Here is a 16,338-nt window from a genome sequence, read left to right as displayed (position 1 = left end):
GACACACTGTGGTTTATGATAAGTGTGGACACTTTTGCAAAAATGTATTGACTAAAGTTGCACTGGTTAGTATTAGGTTATAAAGCCAAGCTTATTGTTTTAAATGAGTGTAGACAGTGCATAATACTTCTGCATATTTAATAAGCATTGCTCAACATCCAGACTCAAGATCAGTGAATTAGTTATGTTTCAGTTCCAGGATTTTTTTTTTTTCCAGAAGTTTTGCTCTCGTTATTCACCTGAACTAATAACTAGATGCAAAGATAAGCTGCTTAAATTCTACATCAAATCACCTATTTGTAATGACGGACAAGTGTTTTCAAGCGTGTGATAATTGAAAACACCAGTCACTCAGGGTTTTGTCTACTTTCAACGTCGGGCAGTAACAGCATGTATTTCTGTCCCAGGTGCCCGACTCCGGGCTGCGATGGCTCGGGACATATCACTGGGAATTATGCCTCCCACAGAAGGTAGAGCAAATTTTCTAATGATTGTTGTCACATAGCATTGTATTCATTGATTTGTTTTATACAATCCCATTTGTCTATTATAAATTCCATTGTTTCCATTGTGCAATACTCAAATATTTGTCTTTTTTTGCAGTTTGTCAGGATGTCCACGAGCTCGCAAGAGTGGCATAAAGATTACCCACAGCAAAGAGGACAAAGAGGACCAGGAACCAATCAGGTACAGCCTTCCAAACGTCAAGCTTTACGTGCAAGTTGAATTTAAACAGTCTACATTCTAGTGTTTGAAGTCAGTAAATTCATAGCTGCACTTGATTCTCAAAAGTCCCCTTGGCTCAGAAAAAGAGGAGGATTAGGACATCGACATAGAACGTTAAAGTGAACGGCAGCCAGTGTAATATTTTAAGAGCTTGCACTTCAGCAAAAACAATTTTGTCGAAGCCTGTCTTATTTTTGTAGGTAAGTGCAGATGGAAAGCGGCTGAGACTGAAAATATGAGGAGTGATGAGACTCCAAGATGACTGTGATGAGGAGTTCTGGGGACTGGGGACAATTTTTAGAAAGACCTATGAATCTGTGAAGAATAAGTGAATCAGATGGCTTGGCCTAATAGGATCCCATATGTCAGACGAATTAAGAGACAACTCATTTTCTAAACCAGCTCAAGGGATAAAAGTATTAGAGAATTGCTGACATTTGTGAAATAAAATATTGAAAAAAAAACCCAACAATTCAAGATGAACTGTGGCTGGGAGTCGGTCCCTAAATGAGTAACTTCTCTAATTCCAGACTCCCACAGTGACTCACACTTGAGAACGTAAGAGATTTCATTATTGCACCACAAACCAAAAATCCATTTAGGGTGCTAGATAATTTCCTCATCTAAAGCTATTGATATCTGATAATTTAATATTTTGACATTTTCAAAGCTCATGGATGCAAAGATGTTGAGCTAAAAGAGCTCACATAGGGTTACAGGGTTAGCTGGCTTCGAACCACTTTGTTTTGAGTCATGGTAAATACAGAACTTGGGAACTAAACATGAGGCAAAACATCCTGGTTGAGAAATTAGTCCTTTTCAGGGCATTTGTATACTCATTTACCCATTTTGGGCAGTTAATAGTGGTGTTTTTGTAAGGTAGGAGTAAACCAGAGAACAAATAACAAACCCACACCAACATCAAACACTGGAGAGCATTGGTGTTGAATCTATAATGATCTCAGATGTTAAGCTAATTTACAAGTTGCTCAGGAGGACCTGGTTCCACAACTTCTGTTGACTTTATACTGTATACTGTATATATGAGTAATGTATTTTCTACAGTCTAATATATTAGACTGTAGAAAATACATTACCCATTATCACACATAAATGATAGTTCTCACTCTATGGTGTTTTTAATGTTTAATAATTTATAATAACACTCTTGGTGTCACTCAAATGAGGATGTGGTTCCTCTTTTGAGTCTGGATCCTCTCAAGGTTTCTTCCTCATACCAATTAAAGGAGTTTTTCCTTGGCACAGTCACCCCTGACTTGCTCTTAAGGGATAAATACACTTATTTAAACATACAGTTAAACATGAGGTTCCAGTGACCACTGTTCCTGCCCCTCTCCCCTCCGTGGATCTTCCCACTTCGTCCAGGCCTGCCTCTGGATAGTGTTCTCTTTGACTGGAGGCCACTCTGTGCAGCTTGGGACGGTTTCTCATCAACACCTTGGGTGGTTCCATGAAATTCCGAAGTAAGAACGGGAGCTTTGAGGATGGATTGGACTGTAGTTAATGTCAACAGTCTGCTACATTGATTTAGGACTACTTTTCACTTCTGATCATCATCACTTTAACCCGCAACATCGTATATCTGGTATAAATGGACATTCGGTGCAACCCAGATGAGAATGGGTTCCCTCTTGAGTCTGGTTTCTCTTAAGGTTTCTTCCTTATGCCATCTCGGGGAGTTTTTCCTTGCCACAGTCGCCACCAGCTTGCTCATCAGGGACAAACTTACTTATAAAGAACATATTCACTCTTGAATTAAATATTTAAAAATAAGTGAACTTGGATATATAATTCTTACATTCTGTGAAGCTGCTTTGAGACTATTTGAAAACGTGCTATAGAAATAAACATTAAATTTGACAAATTAACCCAGCAAAACAGTTCAAAGTACTAATTGGCTGTTGTTTACCTTGAAAATAATTTGGAGACCATACATTAGACATCTGGTCAGCCAGCCATAAAGCTAATTAAGTGTATTATCAAAAACAATAATATCTCTTGGAATTGATTTCAATTGAGAATCTTTCAACTCTGAAGATAAAAAATACAAAATAAAAATGTTTACTTGTTGCTCGAAAATAACCTGTTCTGGTGTTTCTAGGTGTCCTGTGCCTGGTTGTGATGGACAGGGTCACGTGACAGGGAAGTATGCGTCTCACCGCAGTGCGTCAGGTTGCCCCCTGGCTGCCAAACGGCAGAAGGACTGCTACATGAACGGCACACAGTTCACGTGGAAGGCTGGGAAGACAGACGGCATGTCCTGTCCCACTCCAGGCTGTGACGGCTCAGGTCATGTCAGTGGCAGCTTTTTAACCCATCGAAGGTGGGATTTCCTTACATTTATAAAGAACAAATATAATATGGTAATATCACACCAATTTCTAGATAGAGAATCAAAACCTAAACAGTCTTACTCAATAAACCTTTAACACCATTGAGCAGAGATAAAATTACATTTATTGATCAAGGATCTAATGCAAAAACATTAATACGTCTATATTTGTGGGGGGTTTTCCCATTCAGTCTTTCAGGTTGTCCACGTGCTTCATCTGCTATGAAGAAGGCCAGACTGTCAGGAGTGGAGATGCTTACAATAAAACGGCCAAGCAATGGTAAATGCAGCTGCTTCATACTAGCAAATTATGGTTCTTAATAACCATTACATGTACAGTACACAGTGAAGTCAGTCACTCTTGTGCAAATCAAAGAAATGTTTTTATACATTTATAAAAGCAATGAACTCTGTTGACAAAGCAAACATACAGAAATTACAAAATGAAATACACAGATTTAACAAGGAAACCTGATTCTTTCTATTGAACAAATTATACAAAATCAATGCTTATAGGCAGCATTGAACAGAACTGTACTGTGAATAAAAAAATCAGAGCACACTTCTAACAAAAAGGGCCAACCAGAAAAGGCAAGTTTTTAATGGTCCATACAACATTTACATTTGTGGCATTTAGCAGAAGCCCTTGTTCAGAGCAATGTGCAGAAGTGCTTTGAGTCTCTAGCAATGAATAAATCTACACTGGTATGCTAGAAAACAAATTTGAGATAAATCCGCCTACAACTTTGTTGACAAATTATAGATCAGGAAAATAGCAAAAATGAAATAAATACTGTAGATCTCTTCCTGTTTTATTAAATGTGGTTCAGTTTTTGAACTTGTTATCAGGCCCTTTGATAGGCTGCATTAGGTGTGACAGATAATAATTAATCTAAAAAAATAAATCCCATAATAAAGTCTTTTGTGAATTAATTTTACATAACACATTTGAATCTTTATCATGATTTACCTTTTGTGTAAGATATAAGTAAATTTCCGTGTGTGAAACTTTTTCCTGAAAAGTTCACTTCAGCAAAGTTAACCCGGATCAGTGATGCATTTGTGATGCATTTTTTGACCAATTGTTAAAGTCTGTTAAAATAAACACCATCTTATTGTCAAGATGAATATGAAAAGCTTTGCCATTTTGAGCTTGACCCATTTTTTTGCTCAGGACTGTTAATTTAAGGTGTACTGGACCAGCAACCATAAAGTACATCTTTTTAGGAAATGTCTTGTCCTGCTAAAAGTTCATTGTTTAAAAACTCTATTACAATTCCAAATAAATGATGCAGCTTTATCTAATGCAGTTTTACAAATCCTAATAAACTGTAATGAACAAAAATATAACATTACTGGTTAGTATACTTTACTAAAAGGTTTGTGCAATATGGATTTGTTTGTGTGTTTTTACGTTCAATTTTTATTTTTATAGGTTTACACAATGACGAGGACATTAAACAGCTGGATGAGGAAATTAAAGATTTAAATGAATCCAATTCACAGGTGGAGGCAGACATGATCAAACTTAGAACACAGGTAAAACACACAAGAAAAGTCACAAAGGGCCTCAAACTAAAGAATTTATAAGATTTTGTAAGTTTTAATTTTAGTTTGGAGTTTTGAATTTCACATTGTACATGTATTAATGTGTGGCTGTGTGTGTGGAAATGCAGTGGCGATTCCTGACTCAAAGCTTAAGTAGAAAAATGTTGAAGATAAGAAGGAGAATTTTGTTTTAAAATTGGTTAAATCACTTGTGTTAATTAGTCAGATTGTGGAAACCTTTGCTGAATTTAAAAGAGAGATGCAAACAATCCAGCTGTATGGGTGGGGGTTATTCTCAGGAATAAACCTGGCAGACTTTTTTTAGTAAAAAAGTAAAAAAAAAAAGAATACAATTATTAATAAAATAAGTATTGTGTTTTATTGTGTATAAAATGCATGCTATATTGTGTATAAAATGTAGAACAAAAATCTAATAATAATTAACATTATAAGTTAATTATCATAATAATAATAATAATAATAATAATAATAATAATAATAGTGATGTAACCACATGCAACTTCTTGATGCAGTATTCTGAGAGTATTGCTAACAGCTGACCTTTAAATCTATAACCTCTAAATGTTTTTTTTTTCCCAGATTACAACCATGGAGTCTAATCTGAAGTCGATAGAGGAAGAAAACAAGGTGATTGAACAGCAAAATGAATCTCTCCTGCATGAGCTGGCCAACCTCAGCCAGTCACTGATTAACAGTTTAGCTAATATCCAGCTCCCTCATATGGTAAGGGCCACCATCGAGAACGGATAGCGGGCAAGTTATGGAAAGCAAAGAGCATTGCGCTGCCGCTTGTTGATTTTCAGATCATAGCTCTCTGTGGCTTCGGGCAACACTTGACTCTGCATGCCATGTTCCGATGCAACTGCTGTAAAATGTACTTAACATTGCCAGTGTCATAGTGTTTAGGAGTTATAAATGAGAGTTTCAGCGATATGAAAAAGGAGACAGGAGCCAATCAGCATGAGCCGTATGATTTTATGAATAGGGTCACTGGCTGAAATTGTTTAAAAAGCATTTTAAAGAGAGAAACCAATAAATGCTTTTTAGATTGAAACACTAAAAAAAATCTCTCTACAGCACAATATTTTATTTGTTCCAACATATTTTAACTTTATTTTACCTTGATTTATACTGTAATCATTACAATATTTATTTATTCTATACAATTATTTATTCTATTTAACACCTTGTGTAGGAAAGTGATGTCTCAATGCTTAATACACTGGACTTCTGACATGAATTCCAGCAACACCAAGCTTCCAAATTTCAGCTCCACCAAGCTGCCACTGTTCTGCCCTTGAGCAAAGCCCTTAACCATCAAATATAATGCTGTAAATGTAAATGTCTTATGAGAAATATCTTTCCCACGAGCCATTCTTTAGGTTATAATATATACACAAACACAGTCAACCCATGAATTATATTAAATATACTACAATTAAGACTAAAATGCCATCTCTTGCTATTCAACAACATTTCTGCCAGTGACAGGTTAAGACCTATTTGCAGCAGGTACACCTGAGATGATATATTCATTATCCTGCCTACTTCACATGCAGTGTTGAACTATTATTTGAAATGCAAATGCTGTATGCATACATCTAAGTTGACTAAGTTAACTTTCTTTCATTAGCATTCATTTTGCTTTTTTTTTTTAGACATAACGGAAAAAATGAATCGACAGCTAAGAATTACTTTGAATCCATTTCACAAACAGATATCATGGCAGTACAGTAAACATACAGGAAAATATGAAGATGTTTACACATTCTAATAAAACGTTTTTATTGGTTAAAACATTCATGTTATTAGAATATAATCAAATGTATCAAATGCTTATTCTCTGTTTTGTAGATGATCCTATGACTAAGACTTCTTTAATACATTAAAACTGTCAACCATATAATAAGAAAACACCAACTATAAGAATGATTATGAAATAAAAATTGGTTTGTGGCCCTTGAGCTTAATGACTGGTAGGAACTGTGATGAGGTCTGGGTTTGTCAGATGAATTCTTGGTTGAGCAGTGATATAGAGAAATGGAAAAAGCCTACAGAGATGGAAGATGTGCATGCTGGATACAGTAGGCTAATAGATCTCTGCCTTCCTCTCTAGAAACTGCCGCTACACAAAGAGCCTCCGATTAGAAATAACAGCTGTTTACAGTTGCATCAGCGAGTAAGGAAATCATTTTCATAGACTATTCCTCTCCTGCTCTTTTGTTTCCTTCATTCCATACTTTCCAATCTCTCCAAAACCTTTTGCATGAATTTTGTTTTTGTTGAAAATAGTGCTTATAGTTGGATATCTAATTAAATTTACATGCATTGTTGTGGTAAATGGAACATGATTTGGTACAGTGGTTTGAACAATGCAGTGTAAACAAAGTAAATTAGCTTTTTTTCTTGTCTTCTTGTGGCGTTCCAATTACTACTCCAGATGCATGGATAAATTAGTTTATTAGTAACTGATGGGGAAACTTCTCATACATATGCACATGTATGTGTTGATGTCGACATGTCGATTGATGACTCATGAGACATTGAATGATTTGTAAATTATTTGATGACTCATGAGTCGTGTGATCAATCCTGAGTTTGTTCATGAAGTAAATTGTGAAACATACAATGATTTACAGGTCACTTAGTAGAATCATGAATTCTTTTAATGATTCATAAATTGTCATCTCATAGCTTAGTGATGATAATGACATAATCATGATAAATCATCTTTAATGTGTGTTATGACTTCTACACTTTTTTTTGTCCATGCTTTCATCTGCTTACTGATTCATTTGAAGTTTGGAACATCAGTAGACATTTGAAAGCCTGCATAATGATCTCCCTTTCCTAATGTTTTAGTGGAAAATTGACAATCCAATAGAATACTTTAATACAATTAAACAGTGGTTCTATAATGAATAGACATTCAATGCCACCCAGTTGAGAATGAGTTTGGTTCCTGTCAAGGTTTCTTTCTCATTCCATCTCAGGGAATTTTATCTTGCCATTGTCGACACTGGCTCACTCATAGGCATAAACTTATAATCATTAACTTATAGACACTAACATATAAATTCATATTTTATAACCTATTTATCTCTGTAAATCTGCTTTGGTATAATGTCCATTGTTATAATTGCTATACAAATTAAATTGAATTGAATTGAATTGAATTGAATTGAATTGAATTGAATTGAATTGAATTGAATTGTATTGAATTGAATTCAACTGAACTGGACTGGACTGGACTGGACTGGACTGGACTGGACTGGACTGGACTGAACTGAACTGAACTGAACGGAGTAGAGTAGAGAGTAGAGTACAGTACAGTACAGTACAGTTGAGTTGAGTAGAGTAGAGTACAGTTGAGTTGAGTAGAGTACAGTACAGTACAGTTGAGTAGAGTAGAGTAGAGTAGAGTAGAGTAGAGTAGAGTAGAGTAGAGCAGAGTAGAGTAGAGTAGAGCAGAGTAGAGTACAGTACAGTACAGTTGAGTTGAGTAGAGTAGAGTACAGTTGAGTTGAGTAGAGTACAGTACAGTTGAGTTGAGTAGAGTAGAGTAGAGTAGAGTACAGTACAGTTGAGTTGAGTAGAGTAGAGTAGAGTACAGTTGAGTTGAGTAGAGTAGAGTAGAGTAGAGTTGAGTAGAGTAGAGTAGAGTACAGTTGAGTTGAGTAGAGTAGAGTAGAGTAGAGCAGAGTAGAGTACAGTACAGTACAGTTGAGTTGAGTAGAGTAGAGTACAGTACAGTTGAGTAGAGTAGAGTAGAGTAGAGTAGAGTAGAGTAGAGTAGAGTACAGTTGAGTTGAGTAGAGTAGAGTAGAGTACAGTTGAGTTGAGTAGAGTAGAGTAGAGTTGAGTTGAGTTGAATTGGAACAAACACATTATATAACAAGCAAATTATATGCCTATTACTTCTAATGTGTCGAGTGGAAAGTAATTTTAATCCAGAATTAAAAGCTTTTTGGAACCAATAAATGGCCAGTTAAAAGGGTCCCTGGCTGTAAAAAGTTGCAAAACAATGGCAAGTGAAAAAAAGCTAAATACACAAAAGCTAAATTAGAATGAAAGTGCTACAGGATAAAACATTGTATGATTGTTATTATTGAAAGGACAACATTCTGTAGCTCTTAAGTCTTGCCATGATATTGTGGTGCAGCCATACTGCTTGTTTCTACTGTGTACGCATGGTTTCCATAGTTACATCATTTCTTTATGACCGTATCATCCTGACCCTATAAACCTAATGAGGGTCATGACCACTATTTGTCTCTACTATCAATCATACACCCACATATTCCTCTTTTTTTTCACCCTACATGTGATCACATTAAATCCGATGACAATGTGCGTGTGATGTTGTAACGTGTGTTTGCATTACATCATCTTCATGCCTCTTCTATACCATTATAATCTTTCATCCGTGTGTTCACAGGATCCAATAAACGAACAGAACTTCGACGCGTATGTGACGACCCTGACAGACATGTACACGAATCAAGAGCAGTACCAGAGTCCAGAGAACAAAGCACTACTGGAGAATATAAAACAAGCAGTACAAGGAATCCAAGTCTAGCCACTCAGCAAACCTCAGAGCAAAAGTGGGAAAAGGGGACGATTATGAAACCAGGGGATTATAAATGGGATTGAGATTGCCTCATGGTTTGCTGCTGTAATTTAGCAGACAGTGTTAAATATTCACATATGTTCTTATAAAAAAAAAGGAAAAAAAAAGAAAAGTGTTATGCTTATAATTCATGATTTTTAATTTCCCTTTATTTTTGGTCTTGCTTTGAAAAATATTTAATGGCAAAATAGTTTTTTGAAAACATTTCACATTTTGTACGTTTTCATATGAGCTCACATAGTGTGATGTAACATTTCTAGCTGCTCATGTATGCACATTTTAGTGTATATTTCTGAACAGTAAGGCAAACAATATTGAATATATGTTCTTTTTTAATGCTTGCTGATTTAAAAAGAAATGACAGATTTTCATTTGAGAAACAAAATTGCTGAACAACAGCAACAAAAGTAATGGACACACAAGGGTACACTGAGTGTATCTCTTTTTATACCGGTTTATTATACCGTAGAACAGTGTACCTATTTATTAATTTAGGTATATTGTTCTAGTAAGTAATAAACTGGGAGCTCAGTGTATACCAACGTTTTCTCCTCGATGAATGATTTTCATTTGTAAATTGTATGTGCAGCTTGTGTGTTAGCACCTGTACATGGTGGGCACTTGATGGAAGCAAACAGCGAAAGGAAATCAGCGTGATGTATGTGTGTATGTCGCAGTTCTATTGTAAGCATCATGACACGGAAACCGAACGGTGGAAGTCCCAGAACTTAGCAATGAGCATCGATCTGATTTTGTGTTGGTAAAGAGCTTTTGTCATTAAATCTGCATTAGTGTAATGGCAGCAGAAGTTCGCCCCAGCGCCAGTGTTCATTTAGCCTGCTCGGTATATCAGTAGCACGAGTCTCGCATCATATCAGCAATATACGACTTGACAACATTTATGGCGATGAGCAGCAATCTGTCAAGGGGGAAAAGCAGTTGGGCTGTATGCAATTTCCTGTTTGTAGACATTAGTGGGTAAACAAGCGAAACTTTTTACTGTATGTAAATGATTGATTTGTTTTTATATAAATCTTGTAATACAAATTTTTTCAACAGGGGTATAAGAATACTTGGACATTTCAATTAAGAGGCGAAGCAGTGTTTTGTGAAATCCATTTCCTTTATTTATGACTTTGCACGGGGACACCTTTGTTTCCATGTTCTGATGGTTTTACATAAACTAAAGCAGTACTTGGGAAATGGAAAAAAAAAAAAAATTAGAAGGGTTTTGTAGAATAAATATATATAAATATAATTTATGAAAGCGGGACGAACAGGGTCATTGTCCCCACTTATGTGCCAGTAGACTATTTGCACTTGTCCTAAAGATATATAATTACTAAATACTGGTGGTGTGCAATCTCCAGGTGTCTCTTCGGCACACAATCGGAACACATTATGACAAGAATGTTCAATTGTATCAGAAGGAGACTGCAGGGAATCTGAATAAAAATAAGGACAATATCTTTACCAGTAATAGTATGATTTTTTGGTATTTCTTTCTTCTTCTTTTCTTTGTTTGTGTGTGTGTGTCATCTATATTCATTACAAAATCCCCAGCTGCACTTTATGTCGACCATTGTACAAAATCATTTAACAAAACAGTGTAAAAGAAAAGAAAAAACAGGAATGAAAATAATAAAATCCCACTGTAAAGGGGCAGGAAGATGGAGTCTGGAGTAGAATTGCAGGATGTTGCAATTTTACCATTTGTCTAATTTCGCTCACATTTTTTTAAGTAGCAACCATGTTAATATTTTGCCTTTTGGGAAACGAATGCGAACTTGCTCGTCTTTCATCTGATCTCCACTGTTGTACAGTACAGCTTCGTCCTCTTTCAGGGCGCCATCTTCCATAACCGCCTACGCCTTTCTTCATCACAGCATTGTGTCTGCAGCTTTTTGCCAATATAGTAATGCTTTCAATAGAATAATAGCTAGTATCAGTTTTTTGAATAAATTATTGTTATCGGTACAATGGAAAAAGGATTTAAAGCACAAACACGCTGCTCATCTACTGTTGCTACATTGATATCAAATAATTAAAAAATATATATATATCTGTGACTATTTACCTTGGGAAAAACAAAAAAGGTGTCACATATTAGAATGCTGAACTTTCATATGAATTATTGTGAATTCATCAGAGTTTATTTATTTTCAATTCCTTTGCTTTCGAGGTTGATTTGAGTACTCATCGACGAAGACAGGATTTTGTATAAACTATTGTGCTCTCTGTGGAACTGAAGTTTGATTTATTTTTTTACAACACAGCATGAATTTGTTGACGTTTTAATTTTTGCTATAAATGTCTAAGATCAAAAGTTGCTGTGGGTTTTTTTGTTTTGTTTTGTTTTGTTTTGTTTGTTTGTCTGTCTGTTTCTTTTATTTCATTTTTAAATTGTGGAATTTGTACAACTTTTGTCATGCTGGATGTTGACACATCTTACTCTGAATAAAGAAAAATTGTGTTGCCACAGTATTGTATTACCAATATCATTCAAATATCTGAGATAAGACAACAATAAAAATTTGTAGAAACACGCTAAACATTTTGAACACTCTCGTGGAAGCCATTTTTCTCAAGCCAGACCTAGTGAGTGTTAGCTGTGTGTGAGCTCGTGGGAAAACTAATCAGTCGTTTCACTTTGTTTGTAGTGATACATTTTTTTTCCACCAGAGGGCAGCAGAACCACAAATATGATTATTTCTTATAGCAAGATATTCTTTATTGTAACATTCTCAAAAGAAAAGTAATTTCCAAGTAAAATTGCATAATAATAATAAAATAATAATAATAATAATAAAGTAAATATATACAATTTCAATCAAACACTACTTCTCATGTTTCCAATGATCTTTGCCCAGTTAGAATACTGGCATTTCATAGTTACCCACACCTTCTCACAGTCTGGTTACTCACTATATCAACATGTGGTATAAAAATCATTAATACTGAATCATCAATGGCGGTAATGCCAGTGCACCATGCATGCACACTTTAGTGTAGCCATTTAACCCACCAGCAGGTGTTTGGGAGGCAGGAGGAAACCAGAGGACCTGGAGGATACCCACATGGACACATGGTGAGCATGTGAAAAGTACATAGAAACAGTAACCTGAATTTTCCTTTCACTTAATTTGTATTTGGATAGCGCTTTTAACAATGGACAGCCCAACGCAGCTTTACAGAGATAAATAGTTGTAAAATTTGATTTTATATGTTAAGTGCATATAAATGTAGTGCCTATAAGTTTATCTCTAATAAACGAACCACTAGCAACAGTGGCAAGGAAAAACTCTCAGAGATGGTATGAGGAAGATGCCTGGAAAGGAACCAGCCTCATCCTCATCTGGGTGGCATCGAATGTCCTTGCATTATAGTTTTATCATTGATTAGGTGTGCTGTTGGGTGAAACGGTTCATACCAAATGCTGTCCTAAGCCAATGAAGCAGACTGTTAATTTTAATTCATCCTCATAATTCTTGAGTTGCTCTTCATGGCTTCTTTAGGCTGTTCTTGTGGAACTGTCCCCAGCTGCATAGAGTGGTCTCCAATCGAAGAGAACTCCATCCAGAGGTAGGACTTCAGGATGGATCAGGTGGATCTGTACAGAAAAAAGAGGCAGGATCATTGGTCACTGGTACCTCAGGAACACTACTTCAAAAGATACTTCATAATTCTTGTTTTCTTTCCCTCTGTGTCGAGATAAACAAGAATTATGAAGTCTATCCTTTTTTTGTTATATAAGAGTTGAAGACAGTTCAGTGTGATCAGGGTGTAAGTAGGGACTCCTCGCAAAAATTTCGGAATGGAACCGAGAATCCTGTACATATAAAGCTGCATAAATATAGCTTGATGTTTAATCACAGTAACAGTCATAGTAAGCCATAAGAAGCCCCTGAACAGCAGCAGCAACAATAATAATACTATATCTATCTATCTATCTATCTATCTATCTATCTATCTATCTATCTATCTATCTATCTATCTATCTATCTATATATATATATATATATATATATATATATATATATATATACATACACAACAGAAGACAATCTCTTCATCTTCCTCAGATGAACAGCCAATGAAGGGCTTCTTCTCCTTGTGGATTTCTTTTTGGATAAACGAAAAATAAAAAAAGAAAATATATGAGCATATCTAAGTATAAGTATTAATATGTTTAAGAATTATTATTATTATTATTATTATTATTATTATTATTATTATACTTTGGAGTAAATATGTGCCTTCAATATTTAAGTATAATTAATGTATGGGTTATTATATTTGCTTAGGTGGGTGGGATTTAAAACAGGATTCAGCCAATCAGGAGAAGGCGCGTATGTGAGGGCGCTATGATTGGTTTTATAGACTGTCTGTCTTGTGTGTAACACTGCCCTAGTTTCTCAATGCAGGAGAGCAGTGTGTGTATGGGACTGTGTGCGTGTGTGTGTGAGTGTGTGTGTGCATTTGCAGCTGAACCGCTGCAGGGTTTAGTGGGCAGGAGCAGGCTCAGGCTCAGGCTGACCGGGCCGTGTGTGTTCATGCTCCGGAGGTTTAGCAGTTCGCAATGGCGCTATGGACGGACCGAACCCTGCCTTGGTTTCTCAGCCTGCTCGGGCTGTTAGTTCTGGTACCGGTTTCGGTTCTGTCGTGTCCCAGCCGCTGTCTGTGTTTCCGAACCACAGTCAGATGTATGCACTTAAATCTGGAAACTGTTCCCAGCGTCTCTCCCCAGACTACCATCCTGTAAGTACACAATTTCCTTTAAAATGGTGAAATATTCACGAATGTGCAGCTTGAAAGTTTGCAGTTGTTTTTCTTTTTTTTTTTTATGGCGTATTACATTGTTATTAAAACATGGGAGTGAAAGAGGATGTAATAATGCAGTGTGATGGCAGCCTCCCTTTTCTGTGTTAAACTTATTAACACTAACTATCAATGTTTAATTAAAACAATCAGGAAGCAAAACATGCAATTTATTCAACATGATCAATTTAACAGATTACATACTAAGAAATTATGTTTTATAAGTCTCCTTGTTTTGTAATAAATCTACCTTTTGCTGTCTTTTGTCATGGTTTTCAAAATTTTATGTAGGCAAATGCCTCTCTGTATTTAAGGCTGTTCTGGTGTATTTTCCAGCTATAGAAATGGATTTGTTGTAGTGAAAAGATGACAGTTTTCTACAAATTTAATGCATTATAACTCTTTGCCAAAACTGCAGACCCCTGGCTTGATCCACTAAATTGTCTATAATGTCGCTCATCTGTCGCCCCATTGCAGGTGCTGTTTTGTCTGATTTTAGACATGATGTCTGTATGGAGAAAGGTTTTCCAAAATTTCTTGTGTAATGTACTTTGTCTTCTTTCTACTCATATTTCATATATAAGTGTCATGTTTCCCAAGACAGTGATGTACTTGTTCACATACCAAGAGACTAAGCTACTCAAGTAATTTGCTGAGCCTCTAACACTGCTAAACATTCAGCTTCAACATTAAGCTTTATCATTCAACCTTAACATTCAGCCCCAAGATTCAAGATTTTCATTTGCCACAAACATAGTTATATGCACAATACAATTTGAAGTTAAATGTAAACCTGATTGGCCCTGATTCAGCTTTAACATTCAGTTTTTACATTGTCTTAACAAGGGCTGAAACAATTCCTTAAGTAAATTTTTCGTTTTCGTTTCCGCACGGACCATTATTACTGACGCACCACCCGCTAAACTCAGCAACACAGGTAAACATAGAAGATGCTGCAGAAAGAAAAAATGGAGGAACTGAGAGAAAACAGCAAGAGGCGAGAAACACGTTTCTGCCACATTAAAAAAAGTTTGCTTTCCATTTTTCTTGCAAATCTGAAATTTTTTTTTTTTTTTTTAGCAGCAGTTTTTTTTCCAAATTCTGAATTTTTTAGAAGAAATTTGAAAAAACAATGTCGGAATTGCGAGTAATAAAGTCGGAATTGCAAGAAAAAGTAGGAATTAAACTTTTTTTATATGTGGCAGAAACAGGCTTTCATAGATTCAGGTGAAAGAAAATGACAAAAAGTTAACAAAATTTGGGATAATTTCAAACTAAAACATAAAGAAAACACAGAGTGTTTACTTTTTTAGAGTAATCAAAATTGATTTTTTTATTTATATATTTGTATTTGCATTTTAAATGCACTAAATGGGTTTAGTTTTCACAGATATTCTCGTATGAAATTTCAGCAATAAAATGTTAATTTTTCTAAAAAGGAAACAAATTACTTGTTCATTTTCAGAGGCCTGTCTTATTTCCTCTTGTATATTTAGTGTTGCTTGTTTAGTCTAGTATTACCTCTTATTCAATTACTCAATAAAATTGATGTAATAATTGATAGAATACTCGATTTCTGAAATAATCGATAGCTACAGCCCTAGCCTCAACATTCAGCTTCAACATTCAGCTTCAATATTCAATCACAACATTCAGTCACAACATTCTGCTTCAACATTCAGCTTCAACATTCAACCTTAACATTCAGCTTCAATATTCAATCACAACATTCAGTCACAACATTCTGCTTCAACATTCAATCTTAACATTCAGCTTCAACATTCAGCTTCAATATTTATTCACAACATTCATTCACAACATTCAGCTTCAACATTCAGCTTCAATATTTAATCACATTCAGTCACAACATTCTGCTTCAACATTCAGCTTCAATATTTAATCACAACATTCATTCACAACATTCTGCTTCAACATTCAACCTTAACATTCAGCTTCAACATTCAGCTTCAATATTTATTCACAACATTCAGTCACAACATTCTGCTACAATATTTAATCACAACATTCATTCACAACATTCTGCTTCAACATTCAGCTACAATATTTAATCACAACATTCATTCACAACATTCAGCTTCAACATTCAGCTTCAATATTTAATCACATTCAGTCACAACATTCTGCTTCAACATTCAGCTTCAACATTCAGCTTCAATATTCAATCACAACATTCAGTCACAACATTTTGCTTCAACATTCAGCTTCAATATTCAATCACAAC

The 16,338-nt window shown here is 35.4% G+C and overlaps 2 protein-coding genes across 7 annotated transcripts in view; both read left to right on the top strand.

Annotated features, from left to right (window-relative positions):
* Nucleotides 1–10,483, top strand: part of myt1lb (myelin transcription factor 1-like, b) — a 105,281-nt gene extending 94,798 nt beyond the window's left edge. For 3 of the 5 annotated variants that reach the window (XM_046855948.1, XM_046855947.1, XM_046855950.1), the window contains 8 exons: nt 408–470; nt 604–687; nt 2,849–3,070; nt 3,271–3,359; nt 4,515–4,618; nt 5,228–5,371; nt 6,765–6,827; nt 9,087–10,483. In XM_046855948.1, coding sequence (XP_046711904.1) covers nt 408–470; nt 604–687; nt 2,849–3,070; nt 3,271–3,359; nt 4,515–4,618; nt 5,228–5,371; nt 6,765–6,827; nt 9,087–9,227 — 910 coding nt within the window. In that variant the 3' untranslated portion in view covers nt 9,228–10,483. The remainder of the gene's footprint in view (nt 1–407; nt 471–603; nt 688–2,848; nt 3,071–3,270; nt 3,360–4,514; nt 4,619–5,227; nt 5,372–6,764; nt 6,828–9,086) is intronic. The other 2 variants (XM_046855949.1, XM_046855951.1) reach the window with 2 other exon arrangements.
* Nucleotides 10,484–13,714: 3,231 nt separating this feature from the next.
* Nucleotides 13,715–16,338, top strand: part of LOC124389856 (peroxidasin) — a 56,237-nt gene continuing 53,613 nt past the window's right edge. Inside the window, exon 1 of one of the 2 annotated variants that reach the window (XR_006926646.1) lies at nt 13,715–14,036. Coding sequence is in view for 1 of the 2 variants with exons in the window: in XM_046855396.1 (XP_046711352.1) it covers nt 13,858–14,036 (179 nt within the window). In the remaining variant the exon portion in view is untranslated. The remainder of the gene's footprint in view (nt 14,037–16,338) is intronic. The other variant, XM_046855396.1, reaches the window with a different exon arrangement.

This window comes from Silurus meridionalis, chromosome 8, assembly GCF_014805685.1.
Source record: "Silurus meridionalis isolate SWU-2019-XX chromosome 8, ASM1480568v1, whole genome shotgun sequence".
NCBI lineage: Eukaryota > Metazoa > Chordata > Actinopteri > Siluriformes > Siluridae > Silurus > Silurus meridionalis.
The sequence above is the reverse complement of the archived record's forward strand: the minus strand, read 5'-3'. Positions and strand labels throughout refer to the sequence as shown.